Below are 25,794 nucleotides of genomic sequence, written 5' to 3'. Positions count from 1 at the left end.
GCCCAACAAGATGTTTCAGACTCATCTTGTACCTTCCCTGTCCCAGTCCAGTTTCTTTTAGGGGAGAATGGCATTTAGAAATCAAGATCTGGGGCTAGGTATGCTCATTGCTACGGGGGTGTTGCTGCTCCTAAAGTAAACAGTAAACAGAGCTGGAGAATATATGTATGTACACATAAGCATACACACACACATTTACAACTGTATTTCTATATCTATTTCTATATAATGAAAATCATTAGTTCACACCAATACTTCCAATTCCAATAGAGCACTTCAGAGTTAATTCCAATTTTCTCCCTCTACATTTTTGTAACTCCCATCTCTGTTGTTAAGAAATCTATTTCTCATTACTCTTCATGTACCTATTTAATCAACTGCCCTGTTTGATTGTAACCAATCTCCCATCGCTGTCCTCCCTTCCCTTGCACAGATGGCCTCCCAAACTCACTCAGGTCCTGACACCTCATGCTAGGCTGCACCCCACCCCTCACAAGGATGCCCTCTCACAGTGACTGGGTTCCGACCCTTCATGCTTGAACACCTTCCTGTGGATGTGTACCTTGCTCCATACCAACTAATGGCTTTAGAACGGAATTGTTAAGGAAGGGAAGGGAAAGGAAAAAACAAGAAGAGAAAGGAAAGAAAGGGAGCGGGGCAAGGAAGAGGAAGAGGGAACCTGAGCAATTTTTTTTTGAGAACAAAAAAGTCTTTAGAAGGAGACGATGCTGATATCTGGTCAGATATACCCTTCATAGACAGGCGTATGAGTAGTTAGTATTATAACTGCGCAGAGAAAATAAGAATAATATAACACATTTTATACAGATGAATAATTCCTTTGTTATTAATGCCTTACAGCAGGACAGGAGAGAATATATTAAGATTTACTTAATTTTTATAAAATTTCATTTTTGTTTAATGAAATCATATAATTTGATAAAGGGCCAGAAAGCTCATTTTTACTTCTGACAAGATACCCTAATATTTAGGAAACTGCCTAAGCTGTGCTCACAAAATTTTTCAAAGATTAGGTCTCAAGTCTGGCGATTACATTCTTTGCTCCCACTGTGTAAGTACAAGATTCTATTTATGGCTGTGTGCAGAGTACAAAAGGACATGCATATTTTGCATGAACAACCAGGAACTAAATTTTCAGAATTTGGCCTGCATGTTCCTAAGTGCCTGGAGCCAAACAAGTGCTGTGTGCTGACAAACCTCAGTGGGGAAGCCAAAACAGCATACTGGGGCCGACCAGAAACACCCATGGCCCGTGTTTTTCTGGAACTCTGCAGACAAGTGTGGCAGCTTGGCACCCCAGACCAGAAACTCTGCAAGGAAGAAAGCCAGTCAGAAATAACTCCGTGTACTGAACAACAGACCCCAAGCTGGTTTTCCAGCCGTGCAGCAACGACATGATTTCAGATGGAAGAAACATCCAGACGCACATCTGGATTCTGTGGGCCTGAAATTTATAAAACTTGGAGAGGCTTCTTTAAAAAACAAAAATTGCAAAAGCATAATTAGGTATAAGATCTTAGAAAGGGCCCCTGCAAGTGCGAGGCCCTGAAACTTAAGTTTCATCAGCTTTACGGTTAATCTTCCTCTGAGGAGGCACCTCTCACCCTCTTTGGGGCCTAGAGTAACAATGACGAAAGGGAGAGCGGTGCTGGGAGTGAGTGATGGAGATGGAAGTAGGGGGAGGGGCATGTTGTTTAACAGCTGCTATGAATTCCATTTGGCAAATTGAAAATTAATGCTCCATTTAATGAAAATCATTTTAGTTTCATATTTTGTAAGCTGACATTTCACATTTGGTGAACTATTAGTAACTTTTCTGTTGTCTCTGTAAGTCAATGCTTACCGAAGCAGGCATTTATAATTGGTAATGTTAGACACTTATGTTTAGGGGTGAATTAGTTAACAGAAAACAGAATCATTTCAATGTTCTCACTAAAAGGAAGCCCTAAAAACATAGTATTATGCCCAAGGAATAAGGGTATGTATATAAAAGGCTGTGCTATCTAGAATATATAAGGAACTCCTATAACTCCACAATGAAAAATAAACAATCCAATTCAAAAATGGACAAAGGACTTGAATAGATATTTCTCCTAAGAAGATATATAAATGGCCAATGAGCACAAGAAAAGATGCTCACCATCACTAGTCATTAGGGAAATGCAAATCAAAACCACAATGAGATACCACTTCATAGCCAGTAGGATGGCTATCACCAAAAAACTAGAAAATTACAAATGTTGGCAAGGACATGGAGAAATTGGAACCCCTGTGCATTGCTCATGGGAATGTAAACTGGTGCAGCTGCTGTGTAAAACAGCTTGGTGGTACCTCAAAAAGTTAAATATAGAATTACTATGTAATCTAGAAATTTCACTTCTAAGTATATACTCAAAATAATTGCAGGCAGAGACTCAGAGAACTGTACATCAATGTTCATGGCTGCATCATTCACAGTGGCCAAAAGGTGGAAACAACCCAAATGTCCCCCAACAGATGAATGGATAAACAAAATACGGTATACACATGCAATGGAATACTACTCAGCCTTAAAAACGAATGAAATTCTGACAAATGCTACAACATGGATGAACCTTGAAAACAAATGTTAAATAAAATAAGCCAGGCACAAAAGGACAAATATTCTATGAATCCACTTGTATGAGGTGCCTAGAACAGGCAAATTCATAGACAGAGAGTAGAATAAAGGTCACCAGGGGCAGGGAGGAGGGGGAATAAGGGAGTTACTATTTAGTGGGTACAGAGTTTATGTTTGGGATGATGAAAAAGTTCTGGAAATGATGAAAAAGTTCTGGAAATGGATAGTGGTGATGGTTGCACAACATTGTGAATGGACTTATTGCCACTGAATTGCACACTTAAAAATGGTTAACATGGTATAATTTTATGTTATGTATATTTTACTACAATTAAAAAAATAAAGCCTTGCTAAAAAAGGCAGGTTTGTGTCCAGATGAAGTTCCTTCCACTATAGGGAGAGAAAAAAATCGAATCTTCAAAGTACTTAATTTAAATACTCAAATTAGCAAGGAGTCACTAATGTGAAAAACAAAGCAGTTTGAAAAGGTTTTAGTGAAAGAAATTAGTTAGTGAAAAGCAAAAAAACCAGCAAGTGGATGTGTCATTTAGCACCACTATTAGTAAGAAAGTCAACTTACGGGAATTAGTAGAGTCCATTGAGAATACATAAAATTTTTTTATTTTTTGGTGGAAAATATGATTTCAATGAATTTGCCATTTTTAAAGAAAGTATGGTGCTGTATTATCTCTTTTCTTTGTAACTGCAGCCTGGGCTTTATTGCTCTGCACCAGTGACAACAATAATGGCTTTATTATGGAAATCACACCTCATTTACATGAGGCTGAAATTTATTCTGTGTTTACAATCTTCTAAAGTACTTGTTTTAATTTTACCTCACTGACCTTCTGATTCTAACAATTGGGATGTGCTAGCAAAACAAACTCATCAACGTAAAACAAGGAACACAACTGTGAAATAGTGTGGATTTAAGATATTTATGGGTCTATTTCCAACAACAGGCATGCGTTATTTTTAAATTAGAAAAATAGTAATTGAACAAAAAGTGTCAAAAGGCCTTATTTCTAAAATATGGGCCTTTCTTCTGAAATTAACAGATACTTATGATACCAGCTCAACACAAGGCTGACATAAGGGAAGCCATATTGTAGAAAAGAAACCATATTGTAACTTTGAATGACCTCTGATTAACTAACCCAGCTAGATATGCACCCGCCAGGAGATCTACCTGCTCTGTAGATTTTATGACCTCTGCTTGTGTATGTACCTCCCAGCTGCGATAAGACAATAACTGTTCTTTTGAGTTCCTTAGGAATGTGATAACCCCCGGAAAGAGAGTCTATGCTGATAGCCATCATCAATGATGGCTGAAAGATCTGGTGTGGCGACTCCCAGTCTGTAACACCAGAGGTTCAACAATCCTAACCCCCTCTGCTATAACCCTATATAACTGGCCTATATAACTGCTTCAAGATTCTGTGCCCCCCCAACATGGTTCTTTAGGATGCCAGTCCCCCCATCTTCCAATTTGTTAGCTTGTCACTTAATAAATGCCCCTTCTCTGCCAACATCTTGCCTCTTGATGATTGGCTTTTGTTTTGCGGCGAGCAGATCGTGCCCTTTGCGCAGTAACACTTGGAGGCAAAGAAGTTTCATTGATCTGACCCATTTCTTGGTGAGAAAATAATAATTATGTTCTTGAGCTTTCCTAACAGTTTTAACACTAATCCCACAATGCATAGTCACCCATCAGCGGGCTCAGCAAATAAACCTAACATCAGAGAAGAATACAACAGGGCACATATTTCACAGAACTGTCAAATTAGCATTAGGGTGCTGTGGGTGGAACAGATACAAACTTATGGATTGGATTTGCAAATTGTTCAAAGAAACACTCCACACTTCATGTGAGTAGTTTATATTCCTCAACTTTGATCACTAGTCCTATACTTGGTTCCAATTTTAGAATTTGCTTTTTTGCTTCAGTCCTTCAACACATCCCAAAATCTCTTAAAAAGGAGATAAGGATATCCATAAGGATAACAAGGAACCCACTGTAAGTCCTATGGCTCTGTATCCAGATATAGCTGCAAATGTTTGTGGCGGCAGGCTAGACTTTGTATATCTCCACTTTCCGTTACGTGCCAGGTTTTTCACTTTATTTAGCCATCCTCACTAAATTCATCATCTCTAGGGTCACCTTCTTTCAATGAGCATTTTAGAGCCAACAATTTCCAAATATGCGTCTCCATCTCTGCTGACCTCCAGGACTCCAGGCCTGGGGATCCCTGAAGCATCTCAAACTCACTTCACTCAAAGCTGAATTTAGTATCCTTCCTCTCAAACTTATTCTTCCTTTTGAGTACTAGTACCACCATCAACATAGATTTACCCCATGCCTCATTTTCCCTCATATGCTGCCCCAAATGTGGGGGAAGCCACACACATAAAGCAGTCAGCACAGAGCCCGGCAAAAGGCACAAGTGCTCAACAAGCCTTACCTGCTATCATCCTCATCCTCATCACTATCACAACCTTAGTCAAGTTAGGGAAATGGTGCATGGCTACAGATAGCCCCTGCGTGCACATTTGAAGTGCCAAAATATCACATAATAAAGAAACATGTTTAACTTTTTTTGTACCTGAATTTCCCAGACTTATTTGGCTATAGAACCCTTCTGTTTACCTGACATAATCTAAAGATCACACTTGGAGGAGGGTTGCTTTCAGTATGCAGACTCCAAGTTCCATCACATCCAACTGTCACTGAAAACTTCCTGACCAACCTATTTAAAATGGACCTCTCAGAGTCTTTTATTCCCGTCCCTTTGATATTTTCCATTCCATTCTTTCTATTCTGCTCTATTCTTTTCTACTCTACTCTATTCTATTTTTTCTATCCTATCCTATCCTATCCTACTCTGTCCCATCCCATCCCACCCATCCCAATCCCATCCCACTTAAAAATGCCGGCAATGAGACTCAACAATGTGTTGTGACCCACAATTTGTAAACGTCTGCTCTAGAAGGTAATTTAAGTAGCTTGGAGGATATCTTAGACATAAGGTAGGTACAGTAAACATAACCATAGTGGAGGCCTACACCTACCACCTTCTAGCATGGATTTACCCTGACCCTTACTGATATATGAAGGAGGCAAGCCTAATTTGGAAGGATCCACACAGGTGAGATACTGGCTCTGCAGGCAGAGAAGAGAGTCAGTATTGGCCTGGAGTATATTTTCCAGGGGTAAAGAGGAAGAATGTGAGCAAATTCTCAGAGGAGTCTCAAGGTCTGTTCAGAACCTAAAAAGCAGTACTGTGTCAGCGGCTGACTCAGGGCTCTCCTGGATGCTAAAGGATAGTCAGTCCAGTGTCAGGCTTACTTTGAGTGAGATTTATTGGGATTTAAAAAAAAAAGAGTACAAACCTAGAATTATGGTCTCGCCTTGCAAAAGCTATATATAATTTTCAATTTGCAGGCTATAATTTTGAATCTAAGGAGAATAATCAAGTTAGATGAGACATACCCACATGGACCTTGCATGAACTGTTAGAGTAATTCCATTTGAACCATGTACTTCAAAGTTGCCAGATAATATCCTACTGAGGGGGGTCAAATAGGTCTGTGATTCTTAAGGAAAAGGTTAAATGGTCTGTTTTCTTCTTGTGAGGAACATGTCTTGGAACCACGGAAAGGAGAATTACCATTTGGGTTCACAGCCAACACAGTAATTGTTAACACACTTCATAAATGTTTCACAAAATGACATTATGACAAAAGTTTTTAGAAGATCAGAGTTCTAAAACAAACAGGAAGTCAGCCAACTAACAACTGAAGACCTGCTTAACCTAGTTTTCTAACTATACTACCAGTTACACAGCCATTAAAGAGTTCAAAACACTCATCTCCAGGCAAGCTCAGGCGGTTAACATCAATTTCCAACACACGTAGCTTTTATAATACAATGAAAATGTAAAACACATCTTTCAACCTGCCTACATCTATATTTTGAATCTTATTAGACAGCCTCATAACTTTTGGAAATTAGGTTACTATGTATTTGGCCATGGTAGCTTGTTATGTTTTATAGATAGTTTGATAGGACATCGCACAGCAGTCATTAAGATTTAATAGGCTTAAACTCAACACTGAAGTCTTGAGTCAATTCTGACACAATGTCTCAGAAAAATTAACACTAAAGATAACTCTACGCGTTCAAGAAAATATTTTTACAATGTGTTAAATATGTCGGTTCCCAGAACTGTTTTCTGGTAGACTCTCAATTTGGACAGATGTCAACTGACCTCAACACTTATTTCCTTTCTTTAATTTGGTTCTCTAGCCATCACATTATAAAACTGTAACATAAATTTAAAATTTTATTTTATTTTTATTTCCCCTGCCACGTCACTATTCTGAGAAGTCTACTGGAGTTCAAAGTTTACTTTGTTTCCTCTCTGACAATATGATTAATTGCATCTCTTCTCCCCAAAGTTATCAGATTATCAGGGTATTGTTTGGTCTTTAAAATAATGTTATACATCTCCCAAAAGCTTTGGGGATATTAGTTACTCTCTGTTGTTAAATAACTCTACCCGTAAACAGAGAAAACAATACGAAACCCACATACAGAGCTGTTTTCAGGAATATACAACAATTACAGACCATGAAGTGGTATGATACCTTGTTGTATAATAAAGGCTTATCATCATTCATTTAAACAATGGCACAGTACCTGCAGGTGTGGCAGAGATTTTCATGCATAGGGGAGTGAACTAATATTTTATTGCTAATTCTTACTAAAACCTTGGACCAAGCCGTTACAGAGAAAAGAAAGGGGAACCACTGTGTTAAGAAAGAAAGGCAATCCCCAGATTGAATGCCACGTGTATGACCCAGGGAGAAGGAGACTGTCCAAAAGAAATAATATCTACATTGACAATATTTGTATATTAGTGATTAAAGTAATTTGATCAAAGTGATTTGTACCCAATGATACATCGTTAAAATTTTCTTTGTATATTTCTTTGTCAATGTCGTGTGTAGACCTTAAAATGTGTAAGATTTTAATTCCAGCTTTTTTCTTTTGCTCCTCTTTCATTTGGAATTCAAACTGTTAATGGTGAGACTGGTTCACAAGTGTCTCATATTGGTAGCAAATGTAAGGTAGATGCTACAGTTTATTTTTGCCCTGGGCTCAAAACCATATGTTTTCACTTTTTTTTTTTTTTTTTTAAGAGTGAGAGCATTGGAATTTTATCTAACTCTAGGTACCATGGGTTTGGCACTAGAAGGTAAGACCAATGAATGAGCAACCACATAGTTTTTTGGTCACTGTGCTTCCCAAGACCCCAAATGGAACTATTTTTACTATTCAATTCCATCTTTAATAGGCTAGACAGATCCTGCTACATCTTTTGTTTATTTCTATGTTTGTTTTTTTTGTAACCAGATGGAGTTTATTCTGTTACAGAGTTTGTGAAACACATTTGTAAACAACTATTTTTTTTTCACAGTGGTAAAGCAGCTATAATATAACCATAGATTAAGTGTTTATGTGCAAATACTCTGGCATTAGGGGAGAAAAATGACGGAGAGAAGGAAACCACCATACTTCTTGGAAATTATATAATTAGATGAGTGTAAAAATAAAAAATTGTTCATTTCAATTACTTGTAAATTTACAACCTTACTGATTTACACTGTCTTTATAAAACTGTACTATAGGGCTTTAAATTGCTCTTCAAAACCTTTAGTCTTTCCTAGAACCCAATTTCTACTTCTTTCTGGAAGTTGATACATCCTAATTATAAATCATGTCATTTGTTTTCCTGAAAGTTATTTATACTAAATTTTATAATTTGCTTCTGTCAAATTAATTAAAAGAAAAAGATCTGTTTTGAATATGGGCCCTAAGCCAATTACATTTTTTTTAAAAAAGCATGCATTGAGCTTGACTGAGTGGGATTTATTTATTAAAAAGGCAGAATAATAGAGTGGTTATGAGCCTGGACTCTGGAGCCAGATTACTTGAGGGCCATTTACTAGCTGTGTGACCTTGGTAAGTTACTTAACTGCTCTGAAACACAATTTCCTCATCTGTAAAATGAGAATAATATTAGTATCTCCCAAATTAGGTTTTGTGGATTCAGTGAGGATTTAACGGTTGAAATGCAGAACAATTGGAACAGTTTTATATAAACTTTGGTTATTGGTTGTTATGCAAGAAATATATTTCTTTAGCAAACATCAAAAATGTATTAGATAACACGTGATAGATAGAAGGACGAATTACATATGGATCTTCTTTCAAATATTATATATATACACACACACCCCCTATAATAAAAGGCAGAAGATTAGTATTAGAAGAGCGAGATCAAGTTACATAAAAATCCAGGGACAGCAGCAGTTACTTTCTGTCAATGGTGTCAGGGAGGCCTTTGTGAGGAAGAAGGGATTTCAGCTGGACCTTGCAGATGAGCTATTTTTAAACATGTAAATATTGAGGTTAAGGTAGTGGTAACAGCATAAAGAGAGGCAAAAAGGCAAATGCATAATTTAGTGTAAATGATTCCTTTTGACTGGAGGTAAAGGTCCATGAAGGTGAGTGGTGAGAAGAATGTTTGTAGCTCTAGGTCACAAAAGGATTTTGACAGCCAGGTTAAGTAAGAAAGGATTATTTTACAGGAAATGGAAAACCATTTAAAATTTCTGAGAAGAGGTGTGGCCCAATCAAAACAGAGCTTAATCTCATAGGAAAGTAAACAGATTGGAGGAGAGAAGGCTGGAGGCAGGGATCCCAGTTAGGTAACTGTTGTTACAGAGAGAGGAAATGAAGGCCTGAGGCAGGGGAATGACAGAGGAGCGGCTCCCACAGTGGAGAGAAGGGGCTGGACACTAAAATATGATAGAGAGAGAATCTACAGTAGTACCCACAAATCAGAAAACAATGAGAAACTTTAAAATTATACAGATATGGGGACTTCATCACTGGAGATTCGAATTCAGTAAGTCTCATCCAAGCATAATTTTTGAAAGTGTGATTTTGATAATCAGTCAGTTTTGACGACTACTGACCTGAAAGTCTATGACTGTGGAGTAAAAGAAATTACAGTGGCTTCAAGGTTAGGAAAATAAGTGACAAGAAATTTTCACATTATTCGGGTTCAAAACTGATTTGGCTTGAACTAAAAAAGCCTGATTTATGGCCTATCAAATATACATGGCACATCTGCTACACACTCTACTAAGAATGCATACTTCCCCTCCTACGCCCTACTGGTAACACCCTATTGGTAAGGCCCAATTAGTCCCTTTGCCAACATCACGGTCATGTTGACCTGCTAATCTGCAACTAAATACCTCTTTGAAACTTTGATGAAAACGTATCCTGGTATGTTTAACGTATGTTCTTTGTTCTAAAAAGGTATAAGACTGTACTGAAAACTATGCTTCTCTGGAATGTTTTTTTCCTTTCTGGAAAAGGCCTTCCCAGATTATAATCCTCAATTTGGCTCAAGTAAAACTCAGTTTATCTCTCTTATCTATAGTGGTTATTGGTTATTTTGGTTGACAGAAGGGAGACAACAAAGACAAATGATCAGATGAAAATAAGGAAAGCTGAATGAGATAACATCATGTCATTTTCATATCTTGTAGGAGAGTGAGAATAGAAGGTATTAAGCACAGGACTTAAGGGCAGTGGAATCTGTTTCAAAGATGACTTAAGAACCAATTAAAGATAGTCCAAAGGATATCTGAGAAGCAGAGATGGCCCAGTTAAGGCTACTTAGAATAAATTACAGCAGTATCTATTACAGAGTAGCACTAGTTGGCTGGAAAAAGAAGAGAACTGTGTGGCACAGACTGGACTGGTGATTGGCAAAATTGCTTAAGGAGGGAGCCAAGTTGGTGAGGAAATCAAGGGAGCTAGTGAAAATACCCTTGGAATGTCTAATCACAGGGTGGAACGATGTCACAGTGAGGAGAAAGAACAAATCGGAGTGAGGAACTGGGAGAGGGGGCAGAGGGATGTTGTGTTCAGAGAGGGATGTGGAGAGGGAAATGGTGACCTAGGAAGGGAGGATATCATGAGAAATGGTAACCACAGTAACATAGATAGGAAAAGGGTGGTGGAAGCAAAAAGCACAGATTTAAAAATAGGAAAAATTATTAAGTAGGGACATAGTGACCTTGAAGTGCAGGAAGGAATAGAGATATTTTTGACATCCTATTAGTTGGAAGGAATGGCTTCTTGCAACTGGTTGTAAGGAAAGTGATCTTTTATCAGGCAGGCCATTTCAGTTTTGATAAGGCAACTGAAAGAGTGCTTATGTGAATGGATCAGACCAAATTTGTTATTGCCTTCCGGCCCAATGAAATTCAAACTTCACCTTTGATCTGGCGTTCTTCCGAAAGGAAACAACTTATTACAAAAATGCCCATTTTCCTCTATTCAACTTTCGGAGTTTTATAATATGTAAACTACTAAGTATGGCATTATGATCATAGGCATTATGTCAACTATATATTTTTAAAGAAATTCATGATGCAATTGCTAATTCCCCAGATTACCTGCTCCCACTTCCTATTTCCTTAGTCCTAGCAATCCTATTTCTCCTTATTTTTGGATTTTCTGTTTAATATTGTACCAGTTGATTCAAGTGTTGACTAAAACAAACTACTATTTTGTGACTATATATTTTTTGGAGAACTGTGTAGGCACTGAATCATATCTCTAAATAATGAGAATAGCAATAAATAATACATGGAAAAAGTTGCAAATCAAGAACGGAATTTACACCTAAGAATTTGGGATTTGGCCAATAAGAGAGAGCCATGGTGTATTACAGGATTAGCATATTGACACCAATTGAGGAGGCTCGTAGACCAGGCCAAGGCAGAATATAGTGTTTTCAATACCATAAATATTCCAAGATAAAACATCCTTGAAAAGCTGATTTTTCTACTCTCTAGTAGAGTTTTACAAACATTCTTTGGCAATGGTCTGATTACAGTTGCACGCTGCATAATGACATTTTGGTCAACGATGGACCACATATACTATGGGGGTCCCATAACATTAGCCCCATTTAGCCTAGGTGTGTAGTAGGCTATACCATCTAGGTTTGTGGAAGTACACTCTGTGATGTTCACACAATAATGAAATTGCCTAATGATGCATTTCTCAGAACAAACCCCTGTTGTTAAGTTATGCATGATTGTACAAATTTTAGAGAGAGACGTTAAAAAAAATCAGAAATTGTATTTTCATCAGTCAAGAGCTGAACAGAAGACTTTAGTCATCCATTAAAAAAAATGAATGTGCTTAGATCAAAGCAATAAACATGAATCACTGTTTTATGTAGCTTTCAAAGGAGTAGACAGTAATGCCTCATTGGTAATTTTTCCAGGATAAATAAGGATTTGAGGGGGGAAAAGTCCTTTAAAAGAGTAGAGTAGGCCAGGAAAATTAAAATTTAAACATTTTATTAATTTGGAGAAAAACTGCCAGGAAATATATGGGAGACCCACTTAGCTTGTGTACAAAAATTATAAACAATTGAGAAAGGTTCACTGATTCTCTGGGTCACACTGAAGGTCAAAGAGTATGCAATGCATCTGAGCAACAATGCCACTGTGATGCTCTTAGACACTGGCTTTAAATGTATATACCATGCTGACCATATCTTCCACCAACACCCTACTGAAGTCTATTCACGATGGGTATCAAGATAGAAATTAGTTTTAATTCCATTCCCTCTCCTTCCTGACCACCATAGCTGATGAACTCAGCAAATGAGAGTGAATTCAGTTTGTTAAGTCTAAACTTATCAGAAAACATGTCACTTTTAGTCAACAGCACTAGTTCAATATGGCTGGACCACATAGAGAGTTGTGTGGGGAAGTAGTGGAATTTTCCTTGTATCCTACAGTCTAAGGATTGGTACTGGATGATTTTAATGATGGATCAACTTCACCTTTTAGATGGTTCAGTGTGGAGTGGGGACAGACAGGAACCAAGGAATATCAATCTCAAGACAGCTGCAATAGTCTAGGTATGAGACGATGGGGGATATAACCCAGGTGCTATGGACTGAACTGTGTCCCTCCAAAATTCATACGTTGAAGCCCCAACATTTGATGTGATGGTATTTGGAGAGGCGTACTTTGGGAGGAAATTAAGTTGAGGGTGAAGCCCTCATGATGGGATTAGTGCCTTTATAAGAAGAGACAAGAGAGAACTAACTCTCCTTCTCTCTCTCTGTCTCTACCACGTGAGGACACAGCAAGAAGATGGCCATCTACAAGCCAGGAAGAGGGCTCTCATTAGGAACTGAATTCGCCAACACCCAGGCTGTGGGACTTCTCAGTCTCCAGAACTGTGAGGGATAAACTTCAGTTGTTTAAGCCACCCAGTCTATGGTATTTTGTTATGGCAGCTCTAGCTAATTAATACAGCAGGCATAATCACGAAGAAGGAAAGAGGGAGGCGTATTTGAGAGACATTTAGGAAGTGTATAGGACAAAGGAGTTACATATTTGACTGTATTCTGCACCAATTACATATTGAAAGAGTTGTTATGCTAATAAAAATACCAACACATATTGACTGCTTAGTATGCTCCAGAGAGTGTACTAAAGACTTCATATAAATTAACATGTAATCCTTCATGTATGCCTACACTACATATGAGAATAGTGAGGAAAACTAGGTGTGTTTCAGTACCATACAGAGGGGGCAGTCTTTCTTAGAAAGCAGAAGACGAAGGGATAATTTGCCAGCCCAGATCCCTTCAAATTCTTCCTGGGGAATGTAGTCTAATAATTACTTTTACAGAATTACAGTTCTCTAGGTTTAACTTAATGTTTACATGTTACTTTTCTCACTGAAAGTTTGGATAACAAAACGGGAAGGTGACGTATTGGTGCTAGCAGTCATGGCAGCTCTTGAGAACTTGAGTGTCACCCGTGGTTCTAATTCCAACCGCACAATTTAACAGCTTTGCAAACTTGGACATTTTTTAAGCCTCTCATTTCCTTGATCTTGTTGTCTGACTATAGGAATAATAATACTTGCTTCATAAATTTCTTATAAAAATTGAGATACTAAATACAAAATGCTTAGCACAGTGTCTGTCATATGGTGAGTCTTAATTGGTAGTGGTGATGACGATAATGACTATGACCCCAGGGCTGAGTAAATTCACACCTGCCACTCATCTGCAGTCTAGCCCTTCACTCTTTCTTCCAACCCTACCATATCCACGCTCGATGCCCTCTGCCCATCTAGAAAACAAATGTAAATTAAGTTTAACAGTTTAGTACTAAAATAGCCTGAATAGAGAATTACCCTGTCCTCATCAGGATTCAACTGAGACTAGGTAAAAGGCAGTTCACTGAGGTAAAAATATTCAGGAAACTTGAGTTCTAGAAAAACCTAGCTCTGCCACGAATTATCAGTCCCTTTTCTTCTTTGGTTACATGTGTAAATCAGGAGCTTAAACAGAAATTTAAGCTTTCTCTCAACTCTACGGTTTTATTTTTTACTTTTTATCTGGATGTTCTAAGCCTTAGGAAACTAACTCCTGAGTCACTGTTCTGGAAGTTTTTAAGGAGCAACATCAAATCCCAAATGTTTTCAAAAACAATAATGGAGAAAAACATTAAATGACTACACACCATCTTTCAGGCTCAAGGATTTCTGATTTGAATCTTTGAAGACTGAGGTCATAGGTACAAACCTAGTCAGAGGATGAGCATCCATAATGTTTCTTTAAATATTTTGGATTTTCCCCACCACTATTGGCAAAATGTGGGAAGACTGAACTGTCCTCACAAAGATTTTTCAAGCTCAAGTGGAAGAGATTGTTCATTGTCTATAAGAACCTCTGGGGTTTTCCTTAGGTCCTTAGGCATTGTTTTTTATTTTCTTTTCAGCAATGGAACCGGGAGTAGACTGCAAACAAGCAGCTCACTGCCAAGGACATGTGAAACCTGTTACATTGGTCATTCTGGATCCTGTTCAAGCACGTACTGTTACTAGGTAAGATTACATTTACTCGGCTTTAGTGGAAGCCTCAATTTTGCTTTAGGAAAAAAAAATCATATTGTACTTTTCCATTTTTATTTATAAACCATGTATGTTTCTGCAAGCAACAAAATTTAAATGACAATGACACACTTATAATTTTGATGTGAGAATAATAAGGATACTAGACCCAGAGTGTTTCAGCTACTGATTGCTACATCATAAACCACAAAACTTAGTGGCTTAAAATAATTTATTATTTCTCACAATCCTACCATCTGGGCCAGGCAGTTTTTCTGCTCTGTGTGGTGTCTACTCAGGCTGGAACCCACAAGGCTTCTTCACTCACATGTCTGGAATCAGAGCTGGGATGTCTGAAACAACTGCAGGCTGGCCAAGTAGGTCTATTCACATGGTCACTCCGCATGACCAGCCTGGGGTTGCTAACATCATGGTGGTCTCAGAGTAACTGGACTTCTTACATGGTGCTGGCCTTCAAGACAAAGGAAGCTGAAACTCTCGTCCTCTTAAAGGCTAGACCCATTGTGAGACAGTATCACTTCTATCACATTATATGGGTCTAAACAAGTCCAAAGCCAGTCCAGATTTATAGGGTGGGGAAATAGACTCCGCCGCTTTATGTGAGGAAGAGCACACACACAAAGGGAGGGAAATAACTGATGGCGGCCATCTTTGAAGAACACAAGACAGAGTGTACTGCATTTACCAGAAGTTCTTTCCTTCTTTTCCTTTTCCTTTGGATTTCATTGAGTTTCTTTGAACTCTTTTTGAAATTGTTAAAATGTCAGGAGAAAAAAAGTCACAACTTTAGGATGTAAGGGATGATAATTTTGTAATACTCATTATAACAAGTTTTCAATGATTTTCATAATAGCAATGGAATCTTGATTTATATCACTATTGTTGTTCATTCTAAAAATGAAGAAACGGAGCCTCAGAAGAAAAGGAAGCATTCATCCTCAAACACGTTCCCAAGGAGAGAAATGGCCATGCCAGTACCAGAAGATTCCAAATACCTCAGATTCATGTTATACACAGCTAGCTGAATCAAGCCCCCTTTATATTTTTATATATAATATTGAAACATATGTGTGGGATTTCTATAAGAAAGGGATTTGTAATCACTTACTTCCTCTTTTTATTCAAATTAATTTTCCTTCCCTGATCTATGAATCATTCCTCACATAAGAGCTGGCTGATGAATCAAAAAGGAGCCAGTAAATTCTAATGAGCCTAAAAGCAGAGACGAGTTTATCATTGCCAGAGATCAAAACCAAACCCTAAAATTAAGGCTTTGTTTAAAATGCCATTTGAGATAGTGAAATTTAGTTCAGGAAACATACGTTTATCCTGACTCATTCTCACTGCATATTCTCCCAATGAAGGAAGGAGGAGGCCAGTGAATCTCATTAGGAGCCTTAGAAAATTTGACCTTAGAAAACTGACCTTCGAAAATTTGGTTCATAGCCGTCAGGCAGCAAAAGGGCCACAGAATGCCAAGCTGTCACTGCTGTCTCAGGCCACACTCAGAAAGAGAAGGGATTGACAGTGGCCATCTTTGGGAGACTACAGCAGAATTTATTTTATTACTACAAGCTCCTTCTCTGTTCTCCCCTTTCTTTTGGATTTCATTGAGTTTAACTGAACTCTGAAATTAAAGGATATCAGGAGCAAAAACGTCACTCAAAATACAGAGGGTAAAGGGACTGATACGTAGCAGTCATAACCACAACATATGTGTTGATATAAAATTGCTCCTGTTGTCAGCACATCTAATCTGCACAAGAGGGATTAGCTTCGGGAACAGTTCTATAGAAATATGGAAGATTCCAGGCCTAACGACATGATTGATGCAAGTTCTTCAGTTATTCAAATAGGTCTGATTCGGACATTAACTAATCTAACATCTGTTTACCAAACCTACAATTGTAAGGTAAATAAATAATCATAATCATTCTACTTACCAAAAACAGAAAACAGTTTGGCTATCAGGAAACTACAAATTGATCTTTCCTTCTCATAATGCATCTTATCCATTGTTAAAAGTGATTTATAAACAAACAAAAAACCCTTGACAATGTTTGACCTAAAACACTCAAAATTTAGCGTAATTTGTAAAACCAGGAAATTGTGCTTTTGTAAGAAAAGGGGATTTACTTTCAACTCTTGATTTATTACTTGAGAATATAATTCTCATCATGCTATCTAATATATCCAGAAATGCTCATCTGGTTCAAAAATGCAGGGCAAAATATAACTAAACTACAAATCAACAAAGCTGCCTCAGGAAAAAGGGCTGCTTTTGCATGCTTGGAAATGCAAAGAACTAAGCTGGAGACTAATTAGAAGTGCCCTCCTTCTCAGGTATTAAGTGTACCCGGGGTGTAAAAAGTGCAGGTTTCTCAGAGGAAAGTGGAGAAGAGGCTGGGTAGCAGTCTGTGTGTTGCCTTTGAAGCTTAGGTTCTCAGAGAACTTAGCTGCATCTGCTTGCACTGTGGAATCTGAACACTTGAACAGGGTGTGTACCACTTACAACAATATGAGAAGCAAAGAAAAGGTGCTCATTATCCAGTTTTTCAAAAATACAGATATGGGAACTTTCAAAATATACTTTATATTTTGCTAATATACTAGACTTTTTAGCATTCTCTCACCTCTTTTTTCTTTTTTTTTTTCCTTTACAATGTAGATACTTATTTTATGTGTACTTATGTTAATTTTTTAATTTTTTCTTTAATTCCGGAAAATTCTCAACCATTACCTACCTCTTCAAATCTTGCTTTTTTTCCATTCTGCATTCTTTTCTTTTGGCAATCTATTCTTACACCTTTTAGCTTTGTTTTCATAGTTTCCCTTTTTTATATGTTTCCTTGGTGAATTTTGCAATCCTAGCTTCAGATTCTAATTCATTAATTCCTTCTTCTGTGTCTCATCTAGAGTTTATCTCAAATATTAAGATATTTTAAAACTTCAACTAGTATATTTTTCGTAGCCAGTATTTCTGAAATTAGTTCATTTTCATATTTGTCTCTTTTATTTGTTTATGTCTATTTTTGTTTTTATGTTTAAGTGTTTTAAGTGGATGTATACTGCTTTATATCAAAGGTCAGTTGTCCAACTTTTCCTGTAAAGGGCCAGATATTAAATATGTTAGGTTTTGCAGGCCATATGGTCTCTGTTGCAATGACATATACTCAACTCTGCATTGTGAAAGCAGTCATAGAATATACGTAAACAAGTGGGTATGGCTGGGTTCCAAAAAAAATTTTACTTAAAAAACAGGTCACTGCAGCCACTTTGGAAAACAGTTTGGCAGTTCCTTAAAATGTTAAACATAAAGCTACCATAGGACCCAGAAATTCCACTTCTAGGTATATATCCAAGACAAATGAAAACAGAGGTTAATACAAAAACTTGTATATGAATGTTGACAGCAGCATTCTTCATAGTAGCCAAAAGAGAACACACCTCAAATGCCCATCAACTGATGGATGGATAAGCAAAATGTGGTGTATCCATACATGTATCCTGATAAAAAGGAACTCAGTTCTGATACATGCTATAATATGGACGAACTTTGAAAACATTACACTAAGTGACAGAAACCAAACACAAAAGACCACATATTTTATGATACCATTATATGAAATATCCAGAATAGGCAAATCCATAGAGACAGAAAGTTGATTAGGAATTAGCTAGAGCTCAGAGAAGTGGAGAATGGGGAGTGACTGCTAATGGGTATGGGGTTTCTTTTTGGGATGATGAAAATGTTCTAAAATTAGATTATCGTGATAGTTACACAACTATATAAATATACTAAAGACCACTGAACTGTACAATTTAAATAGATGAACTTTATGGCATGTAAATTATATCTCAATAAAGCTGTAAAAATAAATAGATAAAATGGGGAAACAAGTGAGGGACAGGTAGGGCCATAGTTTGATGACTCCTGCTTTATATTTTCAAGGAGCCTAACATATTTATGAAAGTTATTTATAGTTTATTCTATTTAAAAAAATTTTTTGGATTAAATTCATCTTTTTTATTGCTGATTTTAAAAGCTGTCTTTGTTAGTCTTCCTCCAATCTTTGAGACTTATATTGCAGCTAATCTTGAGTAGAAAGCATTTGTTTCTTTGCTTATTCTCTCTCTCTGTCCTTCTCTGACTACCTTTTTCTGTCTAATGGTTTTGTGGTTGCCTCCACTTAGCCCTCCTCTCCAAAGAGGACTAGTTTGATGTTCTGGGCCTCCTGTCGCCATGGTAACATATGGATATGGCAGGTATAGTCTGTGAACTCTAAACAGCTTGGTCCAGGTCCTTGATGAGATAGATGCTTTATCTGCTTTCTCCTTGGGCTCCCAGATTCCTATAAGCCAAAGCTCATGCTATTGTGGCAGCTCTTTTTCAGCCTCCTTTCATGCAGGTGCTATTGCTTCAGTCTACCTGCGTTGGGTGGGACCTTTTAGTTCCCAATTCACAACCACAGCAGTTGAGATACTCCTGTATCCACCAGCTTGTGCATCCAGAAAACATCAGGTCCATAGCTTCAGCCCAGCTTACCATTTTGTGTTCCTGCTCTATTTCTGATCCACAAAGATGTTCATCTTCTTTTTAATTTTCTCTTGTTATATCTTGGCTTTAACTGCTATGTACATGGAGTAGGGCAGTGGACAAAACATGAATTCACAGTGACATCTTGACTGGATATTTTTCAGGTCAGTGTAATGGAATTATAGCAGAAAGATTCAAATAGAGTATCAAATGCTCCTTGGTAGAGCAGATAGACTTTTTTTTTCCTAGAAATTTGAATTTGAGGTAAGTGGAGCAAATTCAAGTGAAGATGAGTTATAGTAGGTTGCAAACAAAATATAACAGATCAGGTGAGAGGTCAAAGCTGAACACCTAGTTTTGGGAATCAAAAAAGTCAAGGAAAAAATAATAATCCTAATAATAACTTTCAAAAGGATATCTACAAACAGCAATGAGATAAATCCTTTATTTTCCACCTTTTTTGTTTTTGAGGAACATTAGCCCTGAGCTAACATCCAATGCCAATCTTCTTCTTTTTACTGAGGAAGATTGGCCCTGGGCTAACATCCGTGCCCATCTTCCTCTACTTTATATGGGACGCCGCCACAGCATGGCTTGACAAGCGGTGCGTCCGTGTGTGCCTGAGATCGGAACCCAAGAACCCTCAGCCACCAAAGCGGAGGCGCGAACTTAACCGCCATGCCACTGTGCCGGCCTCTATTTTCTACTTTTGATGCTATAATGATTCCTCTTCTTCTTAATGCTATATTTAGCTTGGGGATCCATTCCTATAATTATAAGATTTTATGGTGCATTGATGATCATTAATTTATTCATTTATTCAACAAATATTAACTATGCCCCTGCTATCCTCTGAGCACTCTACAAGGCCTTGGTGATATTGGGATGAATAATAAATGGTCCTTGCCCTCAAGGAATTCATAATTTATTAAGGAAATCAGCCACACACATCGAAACAAGTCACCATTCCATTCTAAAATAAGTACTATAATGGCTGTAGGGACAAAGTGCATTAAAGGCATAGATGAGGAATTGAGTAATTCTAATTTGGTGTGCTTCTGTAAAGAGGCAATTCCAAAGGCTTCACAGAAGAGGTGGCATAGTGGGAGCTTCCAGAATTTCTATAAAAGAGTGAGCAGTATCTTGTTGGCACTGGGCTCTAGAGGAATTAACTTGTGTTTATCCAGCACATCATTTTTATTGAGATTATGGGTTTATTTTGGACAGCTTTGGGGAGCTAATGAAGATTATGGGAGAGGGATAAGCCCCTTCCACCTCTCTCTCATCCATAGTTTCCCACATTACTTACCAAACACATGAGTTTTATCAACTAATGATGAGGAGTTCAAAGCAGAGGGCTCTTTACATGAGCAAAGATGACAGTATCAGGTAATTTTAGGAAACAGTAAATAGATGGTATGGTCAGAATGCAGGATAAATAGTAACTAATTTGGGGATGAAAAGATGGCCCAGGGGTGGACTGTGGAGACTCCTGTTATTATAGGCTAAAGAGACTGTACTTTTCTCTTGGGCAATGAGAGAGACCTTGAATGACTGTAATGCTGGAGAGGGAGGGGATCCACTTGACATTTTTGAAATATAGACATTTGAGAAAATGAAACAGAAAAGAAAAAGACTAGACCTAGTGACCAATCAGGAAAATTCTCTAAGAGTCCAAGTGTGAGATAGTGTTAGATTGAACTGTCACAGGAATAGGGAGTTAGAAATATCATAAATATTTTTGTCTATTTGAAAAACTACAGTAAAGCAATGCTTCTATTAATATTTCATTGCAAGGGAGGTTTCCCGAGTTGAGATACAAGTGTGCTGGAGTTTTAGCATTACGTTCAATGCTTGAGGGCTATGTTTTTCAGATAATCTGAGTATTGTTTATCTACCATATCCGTGATGGATCACATCCAAAAGGCATAGGGTGATTTAGGCATGAAAGGGATTAACTCATTAGATGAGGCCCGTATGTCATGACTATTGACAACATGCAAACACTGACACTTTTATATTATATAGAAAACAAAACAAATCTTGTCATTTGGGGAAAGCAACAAAGCTTCCCTTCAAAAGAGAATACGCATTTTCAAAAAATGAATCCCAAGTTGAATAAAAGCATAGCTTCTGGATAAATTCTATGTCCCATGAAAAAGTAGGATTTCTATACTGAATATTGCTTTTTTTGTTGAAGAGTTTAAGATTAATCATAACCTTAAATAATATTTCTGCCTATATAGTGACTGTAGGATAAATGAGAGAGAATAGAGAAGAGCTGGCTAGACACAGCTATCCGACAAACTACCCCACAAACTAATATAAGAGTCCCTTCTCTTTACACCATGAAGAAAATCTTTTGCATCTTCCCTATTCCAGTTCAGGAGCTAGAAGGCTTTTCCTACATTAGAGTGACTCCTTTTATTATCCTGTAAGTGACAATATCTACTGAGCCCCTAATAATGTATTAGATGCTATTCTGGGGACTTCATATATGGTATCTTGCTTAAACCCTGAAAAGCACTTAAAATGTGAAGAATTCCTCTCAATCATTTGGCTTCAGATTTGTAAAAGCTTAGAAAAGAGGGGACTCCTCTTCTTCATTGGCCCAAGGAAGATCTCCCACCCCCAGCTCATAAGATTCTCCCTAATATCCCAGTCACTCATTTCATTTTAGAGTTTTCTGTAGGTAGGTGTGTGGTTGTTGTTCCTAGTTAAGAAAATTCCTAAGAGACTCTAATCTAACAACAGAAAAAGAATCAGATCATGAAAACTTGTGCTGAGTATGATTCAAAGGGAAAAAATGAGCTGAAGTTAAAGCCAATTTGAGCTGGAAAGACTTGCATGCTTAAGTAACCAGACATGTGTAGCCACTTATGAAGCTGTCTGATCACATATGTTTTTAAACATCTGTCAGCACAGTCAGAACTCCACATGCAAAATACAGCACTCATGAGCATTATGGAGGTTCGTTTGTGATGAAGTCTCAGAATCTGCAAGAAATGAGTAGACTTCACAGGTTGAACACAGGTTGTTATTGCTTAAATTGAAGAAAGCTTTCGGAAGCAGCTCCCAAAGGCTGTGACTATTTCACTTGGACATTAATATCTTAAGGACAAAGTTGGAACCACCAATAAAACCAACGAAGTCCTGAAGAAAGAGAGATGTCAGGAAGCGGCAAGAAGCAGGAGAAAATGGAGAGCTTAACTAATGGCTTCAGAGCTGAAAGTTAAGTCTACCGTCACCCCTTTTTTTGATAATAAATATTCAGTGACATTTCCCCTCCATTAAAAAGTTCCCATCTCCAAAATGCAAATACCACTCCTTCCAGACCTGCAGCATTCGTCCTTCCTTTGAAGATGTCGTCGTATGCTTTCCACTGTGGCTTCACCTGGTAGGCGTGGACGAACACCACGAATACCACCACGAGGCACATTAAAGGAACAAGAGCTGCAGTGAACAGAGCTGCATAAATGTTTGGGATGAAGCACCTGGAAGAGAGAAGAGACAACTCAGACAACTTCAATACACGCATCTCTAAATTCAGAATGTTAGTATATCAGCACTTTATACTAGCTCTTTGTGTCTAAATATTGGCTAAAGCAAATTTTTGGTTTGCTAAATTGAAGCTTCATTTTAAAGGCTACGTGATGAAACAGATCACGCCACTGCTTCACAAAGTGAGTTCCATGGAACATGCATCTTCTGAGTTGCTCAGAAAACTTCACAAAAGGTTATGGTCAAATAAATTTGAGAAATGCACACTAGCTTTTGCAGCTCCATCTTCTTGGCCTAGGGACCACATGAGAGAAGGTATTGTTTAAAGGCAAATTTGAGGATGCCCAGGGCTCAACTCTGTCATCTCCACAATCTCATTTTTTGAGTGAATGACAGTTTTGTCATTCCTAAGCTATATACTTCTTGAAGAGCCATTTATTCTCTTGAAAACGAAGACAATTTTCCATTTAGAAGCTATACTGCACCACTGTATCTATTATTACTGGAGTTTGCTTAGAACAATGAAGTCCAAGTAAACTTACATAATTTATTTATTTTGGTAAAACTGAAATTCCATGGGAAATGGTTTTAGAGATGTGACTGGAAATTTTGACTCATGGGTCATAAAATCCTCCTGTTCTTTACATACAATCTTTCACAAATCTCAAAATGGAGGACTATTAAATAGGTTCTCAATATCTAAAACTGCTTTTGAGGTATTCTTATAAAGGACACATCTCCTACAACTTATAAGACTAAAATACTTTTAATTATAAGAAATCTTAACAGTAAGGAGTGTCTCTTTTCAAATACTTCTTCCCAACTTTTCCATTTTTAATACATAATATTTTAAACAGATTACAATATAGCTATAAATATAATAATGGATTCTGAAAAAAACTCAAGGAAAAAAATATAACCTGTTTAGAAGGAAACCTCAAAATCCAAAATATAGGTAAATCGGGAATTACTTACTCTTGCAACTTTGGAAAATAGTGCCTCAAATTTATATTTAAATTTTTTTTTTTTTTTTGTGAGGAAGATCAGCCCTGTGCTAACATCTGCCAATCCTCCTCTTTTTTTTTCTGAGGAAGACTGGCCGTGGGCTAACATCCGTGCCCATCTTCCTCCACTTTATATGGGACGCCGCCACAGCATGGCTTGCCAAGCGGTGCATTGGTGCGTGCCGGGATCCGAACTGGCGAACCCCAGGCCACTGCAGTGGAGCGTGCACACCTAACCGCTCAACCCCCTCAAATTTATATTTAAAAGGAGACCATTATTAAAGACTTTACTCAGATATTATTTCTAATTAACATGATCTGCTAAATGTATTCCTCATGTAAGCAAGACACTTTTCAATAGATATTTCAACACACATTCTGCATCTGCAAAGAGATGTCAAAATGATGAATTTCCTGGCTTTTAGAATTTAATTTGGACAGCACGAAGCCTGGCTCCTTCCCTATACGCTCATCTGTATGCCACAGACCTTTAACTTCCAGGTAAAAGGCGTCTGATTAAATAAAACAGGCAAACATTAACAGCCTTGATCTTGAATATATTTCTGCACTAAAAATAGTGGTCATGTTGGCTACTCATTTTTATGTACATTGGCTTTAAATGATTTCTTATCGTTTTCATTTGAATTATGGCTTCACTGCCATAGACAGTGCTAAGCACTGCCTAAAGGTGCTTAGACAAATACAGACACTGACAAAGGAACTCACATAGGCTTCACTGATTTATTTTTACCTGAAGAATATCATCATAATTCAAGTTCAGGCTGTAAAATGGGGATAATTACTGAGTCTATTGTGCGCTGCTCTAGGAGTAGTAAACATTCCACAGAGAATGCAAGGTATAGGTTTGACTCCAACATCTACACTTTCCAGTGGCTGATCACATTTGGTTCTCACCTCTCTATTCGACGTGCTTTCCTAAAAACTTCCCTTTACTTTAGAGGACAACCTTTCCAAGCAGAATCCCAAGGAATGGTGTATCATCCTGGTTAAAAAATAAAACGGGCAAAGTGGACCTCTGGGAGGTTAGAAGTCACCAGCAGTGGCTCTTGGGAGGAGAAAGGAATTCCCTAAGTGCCACAGCTCTTAAAAATCTCCTTTGCAAGTCTCCCTACTTGTACGATGCTGGCCCAATCTTCCAGAGGAAGGGGCAGGAAAATCATCCAATCCTGAAGTGACCCCTGTTTCTTCAGAGCCCACATGTCACGGCCTCTCATAAGTATTGGGCTGCTGAGAGTGCGCTGTTTGCCCCCCACAGGGTCAACATGGGCTCAGACCATTAATGAGGAGGCTTCGGCCCCACAGCACGCCTGCTCCTGTTGGCAGCCCTCCTGCCTTCCTCTCTACCTCAGGCACTGCAGCCACTCCCCCGCCCCGCCCACTCCTGTCCAGCTGCAACTCCATCCCAGACTCCCTCCAACAAAAACACTCTGCCTTGTGTGCTACCTCTCTTAGGGACTGGGGGTCAGACAACTCTTCTTAAACACTATCACTTGCAAATGAGACAGGGCTAAAAGGGTAACCCACAAGCACAGATAGCAGTCAGGGCCCCACCCACATGACCCCATTCACAGAAAGTAGGTGGAGCAGGCTATGTCACTCCACATCCCCAAATTATATCTTCTATACTAACACCCTCTTGTTTTAAATTCTCCTCATTTAACTTTTCCTTTAAAGCTAACAGGTATTATTCTAATTTTCTGATCAATATTGTCTGAATGGGATTTCCACTGGTGTAGAATAAAACATCCAACATATATTTAAAAGTGCCTAAGATAAGTGAACTAAAAGAAAAAACAGAAAACAAGCCTCGCCAACCAGAATTTCCTTCAGTCCAACTGAATATGATGTACGGTAATCCAGGTAGTTTGAGGATGAGATCACATGAAAGTGATGTGGGGAGTTAGGAAACTGCGAATATCATGTTAGAAACAGTTTCTGAAATAAGTCTGGGAATAAATTCTTGGAAAAACTGAATGCAATGTAAGAAATGAGCAGACTGAATGCTATGCACACACAAGAGCTGTGGAAGCAGTCGATTAATGCACTGGCAGAGCTATGGCTTCAAGAACAG

At 38.0% G+C, this 25,794-nt stretch overlaps 1 protein-coding gene across 1 annotated transcript in view; it reads right to left on the bottom strand.

Annotated features, from left to right (window-relative positions):
• The window catches only part of ADGRV1 (adhesion G protein-coupled receptor V1), a 521,379-nt gene that overhangs the window by 62,674 nt on the left and 432,911 nt on the right, over window positions 1-25,794 (bottom strand). The window contains exon 86 of the mRNA XM_058528960.1: window positions 22,534-22,691. Coding sequence (XP_058384943.1) covers window positions 22,534-22,691 — 158 coding nt within the window. The remainder of the gene's footprint in view (window positions 1-22,533; window positions 22,692-25,794) is intronic.

This window comes from Diceros bicornis, chromosome 1 (genome assembly GCF_020826845.1).
Source record: "Diceros bicornis minor isolate mBicDic1 chromosome 1, mDicBic1.mat.cur, whole genome shotgun sequence".
Taxonomy (NCBI): Eukaryota; Metazoa; Chordata; class Mammalia; order Perissodactyla; family Rhinocerotidae; genus Diceros; species Diceros bicornis.
This window is presented reverse-complemented; position numbering and strand designations above follow the sequence as displayed.